This window comes from Ceratotherium simum, chromosome 21 (assembly GCF_057802395.1).
Source record: "Ceratotherium simum simum isolate JZ-2026a chromosome 21, ASM5780239v1, whole genome shotgun sequence".
NCBI lineage: Eukaryota > Metazoa > Chordata > Mammalia > Perissodactyla > Rhinocerotidae > Ceratotherium > Ceratotherium simum.
This window is the reverse complement of record NC_141920.1, coordinates 10,624,297-10,643,545: the sequence shown is the minus strand read 5'-3', so window position 1 is coordinate 10,643,545 and position 19,249 is coordinate 10,624,297. Positions and strand designations below refer to the sequence as shown.

The 19,249-nt window shown below is 46.8% G+C and overlaps 1 protein-coding gene across 2 annotated transcripts; it reads right to left on the bottom strand.

Annotated features, from left to right (window-relative positions):
* Positions 1–213: 213 nt before the first annotated feature.
* On the bottom strand, positions 214–18,801 carry SALL4 (spalt like transcription factor 4). 2 transcript variants are annotated; one of them, XM_004430263.3, is made up of 4 exons: positions 18,568–18,801; positions 5,702–8,029; positions 4,618–4,898; positions 214–2,294 (listed from the first exon to the last, which is right to left on the bottom strand). In XM_004430263.3, the coding sequence occupies exons 1-4, from the start codon at positions 18,695–18,697 to the stop codon at positions 1,875–1,877; spliced, it is 3,159 nt and encodes a 1,052-aa protein (XP_004430320.1). In that variant the 5' UTR covers positions 18,698–18,801; the 3' UTR covers positions 214–1,874. The 2 variants fall into 2 exon arrangements, with proteins under 2 accessions (XP_004430320.1, XP_087301238.1); XM_087445112.1 differs by having other exon boundaries at positions 7,010–8,029; positions 18,568–18,799.
* Positions 18,802–19,249: the final 448 nt, after the last annotated feature.

Genomic DNA, 19,249 nt, shown 5'->3' with positions numbered 1-19,249 from the left:
ACGCTAATGAAACTTTTATGCCTTAAAAAGGAAAGATACCACCCAGCAAGTAGTTATTTGTGTGCGTGAGATGCCAGTCAAGCATGGATGTACCCAGAGGTGTATCTTCAATTCCAGGACCCAGAGGGTCACAAGGCAGCTGGAAATGACTGTCTAGTAAGGATTCTCAGGTTTAGAGTAGAAACTACCAGAAAAACTTACATACACACCTGATGGGGGGAAAAACATCCAAAATTTATTCTCCAGACAGACAGACAGCATCAGCAGGTAAAACTACAGGGGTTTCTCCGTAGATCATACATTCACAAGACATTATTAGCTTAACAGTGAGAAAGCTCTGGTGTGTTCTCTGTAACAATATCCACTTCACAGTGTCAACGGGTACTATTATTGTGTTCACTTACAATTCCAGAAGGAAAGGCACAATTTGGCAAAAACAAAAACATTTTTTTTGGATCCTGAAATCAGGTGCAATAACTGAGACAAACTTTTGCTAACAGTCTTGATCTACTTCTCCACGTAGAGGGGGAAAGACTTCTCCACCCAGAAATTAGGGTCTTTCTTTCTCCTCCTTTGTTAAACTGTTAGAGCAATGTTTCATTGTTTGCTTAATATTACATATACAAAAAGGGGATTAAAAAAAAAAAAAGAATCGGCACATCCAGCTGCTCCCACCAATACATCAGTCAACTCTTAGGTTTAAGACAGAGCCTAGAACACTTCAGCGGTCATAAAATAGGAAAATAGAGACTATGGCTACAAAAATAAAAAATAAATGAGGTAGATAAATTAAAGCTTTCACAACCAGGACTTGCCTGTTCCAACTTCGTAGCCTTCATGCAATACTCAGGGGAAAAAAAAACTCTTCATAATTGCTTGGCATAAGTCACACCAAGGAAATGTTGGTAAAAATCAGTATGTGAACCTATAAGAAACAAGCCCTTCCGTGAGTTTCTTCAAGAATGAAAACCCAGTTCTTCAATACTCGAGTAGGCACTGGCGAACTAAATTAAGTCACCTGAGATTCCCTGCCTAGGTGCCCACCTCTCCTGGTGTTCAGGCAGGAGGAGGCATCTGGAAAAGCATCGGGAGGTACATCGGCACTCTCGGGGCTCCAACTGAACTGTATTTAAATAAGCAGTGCGCACAAGTGACGCCCCACGGACCAAAATCAGTCCATTCGAGGGCATCCTACTTAAGGTTCCAAGGTTGAAGGAATTTTGTAATTCCACAACCTTAGGTGTTTTTTTTTTGTTTGTTTTGTTGTTTTTTTAAAGTACATTCAAAAAAGAAAAGAAAAAAAGGATGGCTGCAGGGGCTGGGAGTGGGGGGTATACAAAGCAGGTCCCTAAACAGATGCCAGACCTTATCCATTTACCCGCATACAGTCACCATGGAGTAGACAGTACCCCTCCCCCTCCCATTAGGCTAACACAGTTGTCTTTTCCATTGACGTTCAGTAAGTTCCAACTTGAAATAGGTGACCGTCTTTGGAAATAGTTACTCTAGGTTACTTTAGGTTACACAAAGGTTTCATGTATACAATTTGTCGCAAGTAACAGAGCTACTTTGCAAGACCCGCTTCTTTCCAAAATTAAAAAAAAAAAAAAAAAACAACACTAGTCTGTTATCTGTTTTAGTATGAATTTTTTTTCTTTTTTCAATTTTTTTCAATTTTTTTTTTTTTTTTTTGCAAAGCAGCATAGCAACATCGTGATTGTAGGACTTGCCTGAGGTTGTGGTTACAACTGTAAACATCATTTGCACATCAGTAAGAAAACCAACAGGAGGTGGGTTCTTAAACAACAACACAAAAGGTACAGCTCTAGAGGTCACCGTCTGTTTCCGCGTGGGCTCTCCTTAGTGGGTTCTCCTTAGCTGACGGCAATCTTGTTTTCTTCCAGGAAGCGAGGGAACTGGTGTTTGGGAACGCCGTCGGCAGGCCCTGGATTTTCTACTTCGGCACTGAGCGCTGACTGGGAGCCATCCATCTTGGAGACAGTGGTGTTATTCGCGATGGAGCTGACCCCCACGGACACCGGGAGGGTAGGAATGCCGCCGCTCTGGATCACCGAGATCTCGTTGGTCTTCATGGCCAGACCTCCATTGAGCATGGTGGTGTACTGGTTCCACACCACAGGGTCCACATTCACCGAAGGGGCCAGGATTTCCTTGGGAAACATCTCGGGGACTCGCTTGCCCTCTGCTCCTAAGAGAGCCATGGTGTTCTCGATTGCCAGCTTCCTCCCCCGGCGTGCAGAGCTGTTGTTGGCCCCGTGTGTCATATAGTGGACCTACGGGAAAAGGCACAGAGAGGATTCCACCAAAACGGAGACTTGATGGCATGTTGGCAAGCCACAGTCAGCCTGCATATGAGTTTAGTCTACTCAGTGTTTTAAGATAACTTATAGTTAAAAATCAGATTTCATATATAAAAAACCCAGATATCTGTTCTCTCAAGAAAAAAAAAAAATCAGATGATTTGGCCCACATTCCTGTCTAGAGGCAAGTAAAGGCAATCGTAGTTGCAATATACACTCCAATTTATCCCCGTCCCTCTGTTCACGTGTGCACTTATGTGAACCTACTAGGTACCAGGCATTGTTTCAAGCGCTGGGGTTAAGATCTGTGAATACACAAACCTACCCAGGTAATGAAACTGTATAGAACTTAACACATACACACATTAAGTACAAGTGAAATGGGAAAATCTGAACAAGAGCAGCAGATAACAGCAAAGTCAATATCCTGGTTGTGTTATTATTTGTACTATAGTTTTGCAAAATTCTGCCACTGGGGGAAATTGGGCACAGGATGTGCAGATCCGTGTGACTTCTCACTGCACGTGAATCTAGTTACTTGAATAAAAATCTGACTCAAACAGTAATTTTTGAACAAAACAGACCCTGCCCTAATGGAGCTGACATCCTCAGTACGTAGCTCATCGATGAGGGCAATCGTTGCTACAGAGAAAAATATGCCTTGTTGGGAAGGTTATAGAAGGTGATAGTGGGGAATGAACGCTGTTTAATCTCGGGTGGCAGACAAGGCAAGGCCTCTTCTGACGGGGAAAGAGATCCTACTACCTATTGGTTCTTCAACCTGGTCTCCTTTCTGCAATTATTGGCCCAGTCTGGATTTTGAGTTTTCAAATTCCTTTCAGATTCTTTAAAAAGAGTTGAAGAATGTGGCAGGTGCCAGGTGTCTCAGGCACTGTCGTTTCATCTTCACTGAGATCCTTAGAAGTTAGGAGCTATCATCCCACCAGGCTCAGAAGTGACTTGCTCGTAATAAGAAGCTGCTAAGATATTCCAGGCGTACTTTGAAACACTTTACTAATACAACTCACTGAATCTCCGGGACAACCCTGAAGTTGTCATTATTCTTATCCCCATGCCTGGGAAACCAAGGCACAAGGGGCCATCTGCCAAGGCCACCTACGCAGCAACAGCAGCTCCAGACCTTGGCCGGGGCTGACCCCAGGGCCTGTGAACTAATTTCAGCTTTATATTCTAGAGGTCGGTATTGAGATTAGGCTACTTCATGTTCCTCCTCTGGCAGTTTTGCCAACTAGACTAAAAAACTATACTTTTATATTCTATATCAATTATATGTAATATATAAATTATATTCTATATAAGTTGTTTTTGTAATAAATATTTTCAATTTTTAAAATGACATATAGTCTTCTAGGTCAACTTTAAGATGAAGTTTCAACCTTTATTCTAGCTACAAAGAATCAACTAGTCTACTCACTGGAGAGGCAGAGAAAGGTCCATCGAGAAACATGCCTTGTGCAAACTGGAGGCAGGGCCAAGAGGAAAACCTGGGTCCCCTACTCCCTTCTTGTGTTCTTCCCCAAGCCACTTTCAATCCTTACATGGGAGTCTTCCTCTCCCCATCTCCCCAGAAAAATCTTAGCTGGAACCAACTCATTATAATATAGGCCATTCTTTGGAAGGACCCAGCTGCTCAGGTTTAACAGCATGGTTCATAACCTGAGACTTTTTTCTTTAATCCCAGCGGTACTGTATTATATGCATATTTAATTCATGGCATTTATTCAACCTAGCAGGCTAGGAAAATAAAAACCAATGTACAGGGTAGTCATCAAGTGTGGAAGCATATGCAAATCCATAAATGACTTATCAATACTACAGTACCCACATGACAAATATTATCTATGCTCCCAGACTTGATTTCATACATCTACTAAACTATTGATCCAAGAAATCACGGTCTGCCCCAATATTGGAGGGAAAACCACTGATGCTGGACTTGACACGGAGAGACAGGAGCACAAGGTAGACCATGTGCCCGGCTCCCAGAGAGCATTACTTGTAAAACACATCATTACTTTGTGTGCCACTAAGATTAGGAAAAAGCATTACCGATTTCAGACACTGAGTGCAAGAAGCATCCCAAGTTCAGAAATGTTATAATGTGAGAAAAGACACTTCTTTTTAAAGAATAATATTTCAAGAGCCAGTTGTGAGATGACTACATAATACCCCATTTGGTCTTAATGGAAGAATTAGTCATGGATAGATAAGACCACTAAAGAGATGCTGCTTAACGTGGAGCCCCCATCCCTGCTGAAACCCTAAGAAAATTCACCTTCAAGTTGCCTTTGGTGGTAAAAGCTCGTGCACATATGTTACACACGAAAGGCTTCTCCCCAGTGTGAGTCCGCTCGTGAATCTGAAGAGCGCTCGCGGACGAGAAGTTCTTCCCGCACCGCGTGCACCCGTGTTGCTTGGCCTGTCGGCGTGGCTGGGCCGCTAACAAAGGTGTCATGCCTGGCGACATGGTCGAGGGTCCAATAAACGCACCAGGAACTTCAACTTTGACATAGGTTGGCTGGGCTCGGATGAATGTTGATGGCAGACTGCTCCGACCTAGTACGCAAAGGAAAAAAAATCCCAGACCTTTATCAACCCACACTCATTCACTCTTCAAACCAAAAAAGAGCTTTGATAACAACTGCCCGCTGTTTGAGAGCCTGGAAATGGCTTTCAGGAAATTTACACCTTGGAAGCAGCCTTCCTTTGACTTGTTTACCTGCATAGAGAATAATGACTCAAATGCTTAAGGAAAGTTTACCATTTTGGTGTAAAAGTATGGGCAACACATAAACCCCTGCAATTCAAGTTTAAATTCCTGCATAAAAAGTTATCTTTCAAGTCTGCCCAGATGCCAACCTTCTTTAATTCCCTCATTCTACTATAAATGACCTCAACAGGCACCCCACATTTATATGTGCATTTCAAATGGGTTAGATTCTTTTTTCGCCTTCAAGAGTTATTAACCTGTGAACCTTAAAAAGGGAGTGGGATCTCAGAATCAAGGAACTATGGCTTATCTCAGTGGTCAAAACCCAGTTTCTCTAATATTCTTTTACTGGAGTATTTACTTGAGATTACCCATTTGTCCCTATGGGGCTCAAACACAAAAATAAAAACCAACAAGAAAGTATGCTGTCCATACCCAATATGCATTAACCATCATCAATAAAAGCATGTCAGTACTAGGACAGAGGTGGTTATTATTTCCCTCTACCCCAAAGAACAGACAGACTAATTGCCCTACAGAGAAGCTGCTTCGCATACATCATACTCTCCGTTTGTAAAGTTCAACCCAGGTTCCTTTTGGATGACCTTGTGCCCAAAACGGACTTAAGTTAAATCCAAAGCTCTATCACCTTCCATCTCGGTGCGGCTGCTCTCGGAGCTGTCTGCTTTGCCGCCAGCATCAGGAGACTTGGACTTGATACTTTCTGCTTGGCTATTGGCCGGGGAGAGTGCCTGCAAGGACGTGGTCTCCAGGACGTCTGGACTTCGGCTCTGATACTCCTGGTCTCCCATCACTGAGGACGACGAGTCGTTGGTCAAGCCGTCACTCTCCACGGAACTGTTTTCTCTGCTGCTCTGCCGCTGCAGGACAAGAGGAGCAGGACCCACTTTCCCCAGGGCATCTAGGGACGCCATCATGGTGAACCCTAGAGTCGGTGATGCCGAGTGGACGCCGGGAAGAGGCATGGGGACCTTCGAGGAGCTACTGGGGGCATCCTGGGAGCTGACTTCGTCTACATCGATGCTTTCGACAATGTCATCATGGCAGACGGCACTCGTGCTGCCATTCTCACTGACCATCATTGGCTCGGGACCTGTAAACTCACAGGGATTCTCCGGCAGGGGCGTGTTGGGAATCTGCCCACCCATGTGCATCCGAATATGCTGCTGCAACATGACTGCGTTGGTAAACTTCTTCTGGCAGATGGGGCACGAATGCTGCGTCTTTATGGATGTGTTGGTCCGGTGAACCCCAAGGTGTGTCTTCAAGTTGCCTTTGGTGGAGAAGGCTCGACCACAGATCTTACATTGGAAGGGTCTCTCCCCGGTGTGGGTGCGGTAATGCATTTTGAGGGAGCTTTGGCAGCTTAAGACACGGTGGCAAATGAGACATTCGTTGGGGTCGGTGGTGGCCTTGTCGATGTTCTCCACCAGCTGCTGCAATTTCAGAGTCTCTGACCCTGGCTCAGGGGTCCCACTCCCTTGGAAGCCACCAACCCTCGGGGAATTATGGTTTGGCCCCACCCCAGAGAGCAGGGATCCTTCCTCACTTTCTGGAGAAGGACCGGGCTGCAGGTCGTTGGTCATGAGGTCCTTGGGGTTAGTCCCCGAAGAGAGATTCTGAGGTAGCCCTATACTGGGGGTCCCTGTTACCAGGACAGGTTTGCTGTCTAAAGAGAGACTCGACTCGTCTACAGGGACAGGGACAGAGAGCGCATAGGGAATGCCATTGCCTGCCACCATTTTGTCGTGGAACTCGGCAAACAGCTGGGGGTTTGCCTTCACCTGGGGGTGTCGATGAAAGTGCACCTTGAGGTTGCCCTTGGTGGTGAACCGGTGGCCACAGACAGAGCACACGAAGGGTCTCTCTCCGGTATGGGAGCGGAGGTGGATCTGCAAGGAGCTATCAGTCCCAAAAACCTTGCTACAGTACTTACACTTGTGCTTGTAGAGGACGGCCTCGTCTTTGGGTTTGACATCCACCGGGGAGATGCTCAGTGGCTTCCCCTTCCCTTTCTTGGACGGGTCTAACGCCACAGTGGAGAAGGGGCTCTGGAAGAGCACAGAGCCTGGGGCCTGAGGTAGCAAAGCACCCGGGAGGCGCGACATGACGTTCGGGAGCACCCTGGTCCCATCCGGCTTCAGGGCGAAGGGCGTCAGCCCCGGGGACACAGAGCTGGTGGTGGAAGGGATGTTTGCGTGAGGTAGCTTGGCTTGTTTCAAGGCATCCAGAGACAGACCTTGGCTTCCAGCTTTCTGGCTGAGCAAAGCCACAGCCGCAGAGACCTGCTGGGACATGTGGCTGCCCAGCGTCTTCAGGGTATCAGCTCCCGCCACGCCGGAGTGGAGGGCGTGGGAGGCCCACATGTTCACCTGAATGCGGATCTGCTCGGTGAGCTGGATCTGCTGTAGCTGCTGCTGCTGCAGACACAGGATCTGCTCGAGGACCCACGGGATGCTGTTGGCACCGGGCAAGGGGGCTGGCAGCGCATCCGCGCTCCGCTGATTCACCGCCACCTTGGTGCCCCGTAGTGCTTGAAGAGTGACATTAGTGTTGGCCACTTTGCCTTTGGGTAAATAGCTTATGTCCTGGGGGGTAGGTGGCGGGGCGGTCTCCGTTTTTAGGTACACGACAGACTCTGCCCCCGGCCTCTCCTTGGCGTCCCCTGAGCTGCCGCCATCCTCCCTGTGACTGTCCTTACTGCTCGGGCTGTGTGGCTGGTGGCTCAGCGCAGCCCCAGAGAAGTCTTCTGAAGGCACCGGTTCCTCACTGTCATTCATGATGAGGACAGGTGGATGTTTAGTGCAATTTTTCTTATGTTCTAAGAACTCAGAGAAGCTGAAGAACTCGGCACAGCATTTCTCACAGATGTGAGTCTCCTCCCGACGAGGCCTCTTCACCGTCGCTCCGTCCCCACTCACGTCATCACCCTTCCCCGGGTGGGTCACTGGAACACCTGTGACAAGAGAGAAAAAGCTCAGAAATTCTACTCAAGAAAGGATCTGGGGTGATTTCTTGGGAAAAACCACAACAACTCACAATACAACAGAGGTCTTCATGATCTGTGTCCCAAAAGGCAGAAGACTTTAAGGGAACGAGGCATCCAAGGGTCTAAACGAGCCAACGACTTACATAGTGGTTATATCTCCCTAAAATATGTCTAAGTCCTAACCCCAGGCACCTGTGCATGTGACATTATTTGGAACGGGATCTTTGCAAACATAATTAGGGAGGGTCCCAAACCCGATGCCTGGTGTCTTTAAAGAGAAAGGAAGGGAAGATGAGACAGAGAATGAGACCACGTGAAGACAAGGCAGAGAAGGAGTTAGGAGGCTAGAAGCCAAGGACTGCCAGAAGCCAACAGAAGGTAGGAAGGAGGGCCGGCCCCATGGCTTAGCGGTTAAGTGCGCGCGCTCCACTAGTGGCGGCCCGGGTTCAGATCCCGGGCGCGCACCACTTCTCTGGCCACGCTGAGGCCGCGTCCCACATACAGCAACTAGAAGGATGTGCAACTATGACATACAACTATCTACTGGGGCTTTGGGGGAAAAAAAAAGGAGGAGGATTGGTAATAGATGTTAGCTCAGAGCTGGTATTCCTCAGCAAAAAAAACGAGGAGGATTAGCACGGATGTTAGCTCAGGGCTGATCTTCCTCAAAAAAAAAAGGTAGGAAGGAGGCCTGGATCAGACTCTCCCTCCGAAACCTCCAAAAGGAACCAACCCTGCCCACACCTAAATTTCAGGTATCTGGCCTCCAGAACCATGAGAATAAATTCCTCCTGTTTTAAGCCATCCAGTTTGCGGCAATTTGTTAAGGCAGCCCTAGGAAACTCATACAATTTATTAAAATAATCCCCTTGGACCTCTGCACTCCACTCAGAGCTGGCTTGCAAAGACAAACGGATTTCACGCCATCCATAAAAATGATATGGGAACCTGCTCAAACCCTGGTTGCTGATCTCCATCCTGGGCTCATCGAAAGAAGAACTGCAGTAAATCACTCATTCAAGCAATGTAATAAGTGCACCTTCCCACCAGGGACGGTTAAAGTTTAAAGGTACCAACAATTATGACGGTAGTACTAACTTCACTTAAAAATGGAGAACAGTACACTGGGTGAATTTAGACAGGAAGGCCAAGGAGATATTCCTAGGACTATTTTCATATATGAGAAAACACATAGAAAAGAAGCAAACATAGCTCATCCAAGAAAGGCATGACCACAGAAAAAGACTTCACTGACCTTCCAGATTATGAAAAACCTATAGAAATGTCTTAATGATTAGGGCATTAAAGGGTTAAGAAGCCATTATATAAAGAGAGAAGCCCAAGAATGGAAGGAGGGGATGGGAAGGATGAATTTTATTCCTCTACCTCCATTTGCAACTTCTACTACTGTTACATGAAATCGAACAACAGTCCTATTCTGGGCAGTTATATTCCTAAAAATGATTGGTCCATGGATTTCTTTTGTAATTGGGTCCTATTCTCTTCATGGTTAGTGCTAGCCTGCACATTAAAATGCCTGTCTTGGGCCGGCCCTGTGGCTTAGCGGTTAAGCGCACCGCTCCACTGCTGGCGGCCCGGGCTCGGATCCCGGGTGATGCGCCACTTCTCCGGCCATGCTGGGGCCACGCCCCACATGCAGCAACTAGAAGGATGTGCAACTGTGACACACAACTATCCACTGGGGCTTTGGGGGGAAAAAAATAAATTAAAAAAAAAAAGAAAAGAAAACTCTTTAAAAAAAATAATAAAATGCCTGTTTTGGGAGTGTGCCTTCAGCCAGATGCCTGGGCCCTGGAAATAAGAAGCCAGGTGCATAGAGAGTCTCTCTAAGCTACTTTATCTTTCTCATTTCCTGACTATCCTATTTATTATACGTACACCCCACCGCTGAGAAGTCATATAGGTACACCTCAGACCCAGCAACTCCAGGTGTTCAGATCTAAACAACAGACATTTGCACAGATATACAAAGATCCAAGAAGGAGGAAGGGTACCTTTTACTGAAATGTCTATAGCCTCAAAAAGGTAAATTTGGGTCTACCCACAGTACAAAAACGATGCAGAATTTCCATATGCCCTGACATGGAGACAGAAGTTAAGTGAAAGAAATAGGCTGCAGAACAGAGGGTAAAATGTGACCATTTTTGTTTAAAACAAAACCTGTCTGAAATGTACAAATGCTTGGGGGAAAGGCCAGGAAGGATCCACACCACTTTTAAATAAATTATTACTTTTTAAAGCAAACTAACATATTTTGCCTCTCAACTTCTTGGATGATTACACTTTCTAAAACCATGGGTTTTTGACTGAGGAGTCCGCCAACAGTTGGAGGGAGGGGTTAATCTTGAGACAAAGTATTTCTCTTGGGAAGATCTATAGGTTTCATCAGATTTTCAAAAAGTGGTTCTTTTAAATTTACAGAGCATGGCCTTGATAAACTGACTTAATCTTGACTCATTTCAGACTAGGTAATAACATGAAGATTTACACCGTGTATGTGGGTTGGGGTGGGCCAGGAAAAAGAGGCAACAGCCATAAGCAGGTCTGGCCTGACAGGGTGAAGGAAACAGGTGCGGGCCAAGCCAGAGCTCGCCTGTCAATGCAGGTTGGATATGGTGGGCCCACCTCTCAGAGTTTCTATTAAACATGCCTAATCACGACAACCTCATAAGGTAGGTGCCTAGGTTAAGCGAAGTGATTAATTTAACATGTTTGTGGAGCGCCTGTGCCTGGCACCATCCTAGGATCGGGGAAAGTGCAGACACTGTAGGTCTTCAGTGAGCACTCGTTTCCCCACCTCTTCTACGGTCGTGTGCCGTGTAACGAAGTTTTGGTCAACAACGGACCACATGTGTGTCAGTGGTTCTGTAAGATCAGTAACACATAGCCTAGGTGTGTAGTAGGCTATCTGCTGACACAAACCATCTCGTGTAAGTCCACTCTACGATATTCGCACAACGATGAAATCACCTAACAATGAAATCACCTAACGACGAATTTCTCAGAACATACCCGTCATTGAGCAACGCACGACCGTAGTTCTAATGGCTTTTTTGGTTAGCTGGATAACTAGGACTGCTGAGAACAAGACAACAGTCATTTAATGCCTCACTCATTTAACAAAACTTCTCATTGTGTACAAGGCTGGGGCGAGGGATCAGATGATGAAAACATGAGCTGGAGAGCCTCCTGCAGTTCAGACTAGGCACCTTTAGGAGCCCCACACGTACTTTACTATTAAATATCAGCCCATTTACAGATAAGAAAAACAGACTGAAGTAATGTGACTTGTCCAAGGCAACAGAATTAAAAATTAGCCATAGATAACTTGTGACCACTGGTTATGTGCCAGGTGTATTCTAAACAATTTATATGTTATTAACAACTCTATGAGGTAGGGACTATTATATTTAACAGATGGGGAAACTGAGGCACAGGACATTAACTTGCCCAAAGTAATACACACAGCACCAACATTAAAACCCAGGCACCCAGCGCCCAGACCCCGCCGTTTCAACTCTGTTCTTATACTTCCTATCATACTATGTTTCTTCTGTTGAGACTGCAACTATCTTGCCTTTCATAGACTCCCCAGGGGAACAGGAAGGGCTGAGGAGTCAGGTTGGCTGGGTATAACTAGAACACGTTACCATTGTTCTGGGACAGCCCAGAAGTCACTTTAAAAGTTAGGACACTATGGACTCCTGCTACTTCCAGGTGGAGTTCAACAGGCAGGTCCTTCCTATGGCCCCCATACTGCTCCAAAACAGTCGTATTGCAAGAATCAAGTTAAAAATATTCAGCAATTCCCAGAACCTTTAAGATAGTGTCTATCCATACACTTTCCCAAGACTTGAAATGCGGTGCCTGTGGGGGTGTTAAATGGCACAATCTTTCTGGAAAAGAATTCTGGCAATTATGTGTCAAGAACTTTAAAATAGTTTCTTTTGGGAAGGAAATACACACCGTTGGTAGATGCATATAAATAGATAAATAGATACAGCTCCTTCAGAGCGCAATCAGGCAACTTCAGAACTTTTAGTGCTATCCTCCTGTGACCCAGCAATTCTTTTGTTAGGAATTTACTTTCTGTAATACAAGGATACATTTCTTGTATTAACAAACAGCAAAAACAAATATGGATGCACTTGGGTCCATCCATCAGTAAGGCTCTGGGTAAGTAAATTAAGAGTACAGAAAAAAGATGACTACTTTGTAGCCTCCAAAAATAGATCCATTACATGTGCTGCTCTACAGGACAACTGCCTGAGATTTATTTCAAGAGAAGGGAAAAAAGAGTAGAGAACAGGATGTATATATAATGTGCTCCCATTTGTGTTTCTGGATAAAGATATAAATACATACACGAAAAAGTTCTGAAATAAGAGACACTGTGGCTGTTCTCTAGTTCTTGGAGCATGAGAAGAGAGAAACTTGATGAAGTGTGTATACTTTTGTACTGTGGTTTCTTTTTAACGAGCATGTTTCCACCCTTTGTCTCAGCCACCTCTGGAAATCTCTAATAAAGCCCAGGCAAAAATACCCATTCTGCTTTTTAAGGGCCAAAGCAAATCTACCACCATTCTCCACAAACAACAACAAAACACACACTTCAGACTCTTAGACTATAACTCATTTATCTTCCTAGTGACAAAAACAAGCGTCTCTGTTCCCAATTAGCAAATGTGGAAACAGAGGCTCAGAAATAATGAAGTGATTTGAGGTGACATAGTGCTAGCTAGAAAACACAAGCGCAAGGATTGTATTCTGTTTGCTTTTTTTGTTTTGTTTTTTGGTGAGGAGGACCAGCCCTGAGCTAACATCCATGCCAATCCTCCCCTTTTTTTTTTTGCTGAGGAAGACTGGCCCTGGGCTGACATCTGTGCCCATCTTCCTCCACTTTATATGGGACGCCGCCACAACGTGGCCTGACAAGCGGTGCATCTGTATGTGCCCGGGATCCGAACCCAGCCACCAGCAGCGGAGTGTGGGCACTTAACTGCCACAGCATGGGGCCAGCCCCGCAAGGATTGTATTCTTAACTACTCTTTAAGAAGGGCACTAAAATTGGTGGCCTAATTTATCATTCTTTCTTCTAGAGCAGAGTTTCTCAAACTTTTTTTCATTTCGCCCGTCTACGGAGGCTTTTAAAGCATTTTTCCCTAATCACCACCCCCCATGAAATTTTAATACCACAAACCATCATACTATCAATAAATGTTTTTGTCCCCCTCCCCCAAACAATTTTCACGCCCTTGGGGACAATATTCCCTCACTGTTATAAAATGCAGGTTCTAAAGCAGGCATTCTTTAACCGGGGTCCACGAAATTAGACAGGAATAAAAATATCTTTATTTTCACTAACCTTTCAATTATGAATGTGGGGAACCACACCACAGTGGTATCTACAGAACTCGTGACTTTGTCATCAATCGAAAGCAGATATTTTCATACGGTGTTAATGCTGCTACATTCCTGGAAATTCTGGTGGTTACCTGACTGGCTGCTAGATCTTATTTATTGTGTTCATAAAGAAGCACATGTATCTCACAAACGTTTTCAGTTTCGGTAACCATATTTCAATGAAATTTATTTCCCTGGTATTCTATGTACGTATTTTACTTTACGCATTTAAATACATTCTGTTGGGGGGGGTCTATGGCACAAAAAAGGTTAAGCTCCTCTGCTCTAGAAGGATCCAACAGTTCCCAAGAGTGATTTACAACCTGAATACCAGCTTGCCTTCACTGTATACACAGGCTTGCCTCTTCTGTAGCCTCCCAGCAATTCAGGCAACATCGCACTTGAGTCTTAAAACAGCAGGAGCTCTGTTTGCTCGCGCAGTAAAAAGTACTCCTACATCCAGACCACCATTGGCAAATACTGAAACCGTATTTGCCAAAGAGTAAGAGGACTCTTACGAACAATTGTTGGGTATGCTTAAGTTAACCCTTCCCAAAAGGAAAAATCAAAGTTCAGAGGGATTACACAGCAACTAGTTCTTCCCTCCTTCCACCCCACCCCCACTCCGAATTTTAGGAATGTTATCTCTCAGCATCTAGTTATCCAATAAGTTGGAAGAATGCAGTAAACCCAGCAGGGGTCTTAGATTCAATCACTGCCAAATGGATAGAAAATACTCTTACTATTGTACAGGAAGAAAAGCTCATCTACTAGAGGCCAATCAAATTCTGGAGACTCGAAAATGCTCAAAAAATAAAACCTGTATAATCTTGAGAAAAGCATTATGCCTCCAGCTTATCTTTTTTTCCCATTCCTATATGAAAAGAACTACAATGAGTAGATTATCTAAAGTACTCCCCCTACCCACAGTATAATTGCTTACCAAAAATAAAAGGAAATTGAGATGTCCTTAAGTATGGAACCAGTAGAAAGAAAGTGCCCTTTACCAGTTTAATTTTACATTTGACTTCAGCAATCTGAGAAACACTTAAGTAACAAGCCTTTAACTCAATTCGTAGATGGTACATCAGAGCTGTAACTAAGTTTCTACTTTATTATGAGCTAAAGAATTTTTCCAAAGTCTTGGATTAAAATTCAGGGAATCTACTGAAAAGGAAAAAAAAAAAAAAGAATAAAAAAATCAAAGAAGGCTGTAGAGCTGCAAAGGTGTGTGAGCTCTGCTGTTTACCTTCGAGACACAGCCCATTCTGCCTCAACAGGAGCTCATCCTGTAAGCAAATTTGTAAACTCCATGCAGGCAGGGGCTTCTGCTGCCTCCTCCAGAGTCTCCTAGAACAAAGCCTGACATAGACACGAAATTTATTTGAAAAAAATGAACTGCGCTGACTGGAGTTCTTGTCCAGTTCTTGTCTGGATTTAGAGGCTTTGAAAATCGTTTAGATGCTTTTTAAAAAAATCAAAAGTACAATAGGTTAAGGATGATGAAAAGGGAACTTCTTGAACTCTCTTCCCCATCATTGTTCCAAGGTCCAAGGGATCAAATGCAAACTGCCTTATTCCCACCTTGCTTCCCAGGGACCTCTTACTCTAAAGCCTGCAAAAATGCATCTCAAAAATTAAAGGGGAGGAGAGATCATCAAACCAGCCACTCACTCACCATGGCTCCCTCAATGAAGGAACTGACAGAAAATCCCATCCCATAAGCAGCTCCTCTAAGACCATGATAAACACAAACCCCAGATGCAGAGCAAGGCTAAAACTCAAACAGAACAAGGTAAGTCACTTCAACCTGGAGCTGGAGTTTACTCTAAAATGAGTAAAAATGAGAATTAAAGATCATGTGTTTGAGGCCCCCAGCCTGGGGTCTGGCACACAGCAGGCTGCAGATAAAACTGCAGAATTATTGGCGGCTCAGCACCATTTTGACACAATAAGTAAATAAAAATGAAAACATCGTTATTTTGAATGAAATTAATTACTGATCACACTCCCAGCACACAGTGGGCATTCTACAGTTGAAATTATCTAAACAAGATAAGCTTTATCACCACTGTATAGGGTGATAAAGAACCCAAAAGCTCAGGGAAATAAATCAGTGGGTCTCAAGGTTACACTACTGAAAGTCATAGAACCAGACTGGAATGCACATCTTACTCTAAACCTTTACAAAAAAGCTTAACTTCATTTAAAAGAGGAAGTGCTAACTCTATCTCCTGCCTCCCAAGATGGCTCCCCAACTCCCCACCGGTGAGGAAGCTAGCAGAGGCTTGAATGACCAAGGATCACAATTTATTTTTAACGAAACAAAAGGGCCTGTGGGCGAGCGTAGCCCCTCTCTCTTTTCTAAACTCAGATCAAAACACAGAAAGTTGGCCTGCAACGTGAACGAATGCTACTACCAACAAGATTTCCCTCTCCCTCACTTAAAATGGGAGCTTCCAAGGGCCCTATTCTCAGAATCCTTACAGCCAGTGTAGGTCATTTCAGTTTAGAAACTGGGGCTAGGCAGTTATTTGAAACTTGGGAATCTTAATCGTTGATGGTTGTAATCCAGTTTAGCACAAAGGGCATTTGGAACTCTTTTGAGAAAATGCTAATTTTCCTGTATGTAGCGTGAGCCCACCGACCAGCTGCAGATTTTTTGATCTGCTAATTGATGGCCGGACTTCATTTTCCTCGCTCAAAAACTGCATTCTTTACAACTGGGTCTCAAATTAGCTTTGTAAAATAAGACCAGCCCAATCTTAATTTTCAAAAACATTATTCATATCGAGATTATATATATACGTGTATATATTCAGGCTGCTCAAATGTAAAATGCAGTCATTAAAACGTACTGCTTGGGAAAACTACCTTCTGTTCCATGTTTGCAACTGGAGATTCTGAAAACATATTCTAGGATCAAGGAATTCTTTCTAAGAATTCCAAAGACTTGGCCAACAATACTGGGCACAGCCAAGGACCGCGCAGGCAACTGGCTGGAGTCCCCAGGGGCGCCCATCCTTGGCCCAGTCCCGCGCTCTAAATTCCCCTCCCCAATCCGTCCCACCCATCAGGTGTGAGCCGGTACCCGCGAGGGGACCCGCCTCTCAGCAAAGGGCGCGACACCAGGCTGGGCCTCCAGGGGGCGCCCGCGCGCAACTCGGCTGTCCGCTCCAACCCAAGCGATCAATAGCGAACCCACCCCCTCCCAAATCGTGGAGGGAGCGCACAGCCAGGCCTGAGATCCTAGCCTAGCTCGGGTTAACTAACTGCAAACTCCAGCCAGCCTTAATTTAAGAAGCCCTCCTGTAACAAGCTCCCCCTAAAGGTGCCAAACACCACCAAAAGCCCCACTTGTGTGCGCCCACCCAAAATGAAGGGGGAAGGGGAGGTCAGAGCAGGACCAGGGGAGGGGTCAGAGCCAGGAGTTCGCCCCTCCTTCGGGAGGAAGCGGGCGGGTGGAGGGTTAACCCTTTTGTTCCAGGTGGACCAGACGACGAAGCCTCTCCATGCTCCCCTCACCCCCCACGGCACAAAGAGAGTCCGTCCTCCGGGGACCTCGGGTGCGCGCTGCCCTGACCATCAGACGCCCCGAAAACGCACAGCTGCCCCCTCGGTCAAGCTGATCTCTTTAATTTGCCCTGGAAAAATGTTATTTGGGGGAAAATAGGGGTTTATATTAACGTATTATAAATTTGGGAAATTTGTTACATTCCCTCCCTGAAAAAAAGGGGAGAGTACGGTAGCCAAAAGTAGCGACCGTCTTCCCATCGGAGTTGTGGCTCAGAGTGTCTGGGGTTGCCGCGCACACCCTCATCTGCGGTGATATGAGAAAGCAGGCAGGGAGGGGAGGGGAAGCGACCCCACAAGGCCCAAAAGGAGGTTAAAAACGCCCCCTCCCCCCCCACGTACGCTAAAAACTTATCGGGCGACAATTTGGCGGGCCAGGACGGAGGGGAGATAGTGGGAAATCGACTCGCTCCTAAAACCTCCTGGGTTAAGTGATTAGGAGGAGGGGGGTTTGCCCCGCCGCTCCCGGCCGGGCTGGGGTCCCGAACTCCTCCCGACCCCGGAGACACTCGCCGCGGAAGCGTGGGCCGGGTCAGCCCCGGGAGCTCGCCCTGGCCGCGACCGCCCAGCCCTGGCCCGACCTCGCCCCTCCCGCCCCCGGGGCGCGCCTTTGGAAAGCCGGGCGCCCCAGCAAAACGCCAGGCCCGTGCACCTCAGCGGGGCTGCCGCGCGCCCGCGACCCCGGCCCCCAGGGGCCCGCACCCCTCCGGCTCGCCGCGGTTATTTTTAGGAAGTCGGAAATCAAAGATGGCTGGAGGTCAGGCCCCGAAAGGTTAGGGCGAAGATCGGCAGGCGGCGTAGCCGAGGGAAAAAAAGCGAAAACCAAAAAAGAAATTTTAAGAAAGGGAAATATTGTGCCGTTCTCTCCCACCTCCTCAGGCCCTGCAATCCCCTCCGCAGCGCGGGTGGCCCGCACCCCAGCTCCCGGGGGTGGGGAGAGGTCGCGCCCCCTCCCCCCGCTTGGCCCGGGAGGGGCGCGCGCAACAGATCGCCCTCCCCCGAGGGGGTCTTCCAGGGGTGCACCCCTTCTCCAGCCTCCTGGAAAACCCCCAAGGGGTGAGGGAAAGGGTGGGGACCCCCGGGGTCTTTCTTTTAAAAGCGGCGCCAGGGAGGGAGGAGGGGAACCTAAGTTACAAGTGGGGGGAGGTTACTAGTGAGGGGAGTGGAACCAATTAAGAGAGGGGCACAGGACAAGGAGAAGGGAACCTTTCAGGAATGAGAGGGACGAAGGAGAGGGTGGGGGTCAATTTCACAATAAGGGGAGAGAGACGGGGGGTGAAACTTACACGAGACAGGGGAAGCGGAGCGCTAAAAGTGTAACATTAACAAGCACGGGGCTGGGGGTGGGGGGGAATGAGGCTGCCTTCCTTCTCTGGAACTGAGCCCCCAGATCTCAGTGCGAGAATCTGCGCTGGAAGCCGCTAGCTCCCCGAAGCCCGCGCCTTCGAGGGTCCCGCGAACGTCCGGGAAACTGCCCGCCCCGGGCGTGCGCCCCCAGCCCCACTCACCCGGCTCCCCCGCCGCCGGCGCCGCTGGGGCCGCATCTGCAAACTCCGGGGCCGGCTGCTGCGGCCGCTGCTCGCCCTGGTCCTCCTCCGAGTTGATGTGTTGGGGTTTCGCCTGCTTGCGCCTCGACATGGTGCGAGCATCGGGGCGCCGGGAGAGCCGCGGTTATTTGCCCACTCCGCCACAAATTCCTGGAGTTGGGAAATTTACCCCCCTTCGGCCGGAACGCGCATGTCCCAGTAATTATTATTATCAATAATGCATTGCGATTTATCATGAGCCCTGACAGCTGATTGGCCTGGGTCCAAGACCTCAGAGATCATTTAAATAAGCCCTCATTGATCAGGGAGGGGCGAGGCATTCTGGGCTTTGTAGTCCGTCCCTACATGCGACAAAGGCGTGTTCATCGAGGGAGCGCAACTAATTAGCATCCGGGCTCAGATTGGCTGGATCGTGGACGAAATCAGAGGGGGACCCATCCTCGCTCCAGCTATCTGAGTCCTTGGAGAGAAAAAGAAAAATAATTGTATGCTTATTAAAAACTGGGAGCTTCCGTAAAAGTTGTGTAACGAGCGTATTTGGTAGTGTGCTCCAAAAATTACTCTTGTAAGGTTGATACCCGCTCAAGCCGGGGTTGAAGGTCTTTTCAGTGGGACAGTTTGGCTCAATTTTTACATCTACTGA

Excerpts from the sequence above, each read along its gene's own strand:
- SALL4 (XM_004430263.3), bottom strand. The coding sequence starts at position 18,697 with ATGTCGAGGCGCAAGCAGGCGAAACCCCAACACATCAACTCGGAGGAG. Across the intron at positions 4,899-5,701 it reads CAGCCGCACCGAGATGGAAG|GTCGGAGCAGTCTGCCATCA; the intron begins GTGATAGAGCTT and ends TTTGCGTACTAG. Across the intron at positions 2,295-4,617 it reads CCACCAAAGGCAACTTGAAG|GTCCACTATATGACACACGG; the intron begins GTGAATTTTCTT and ends CTTTTCCCGTAG.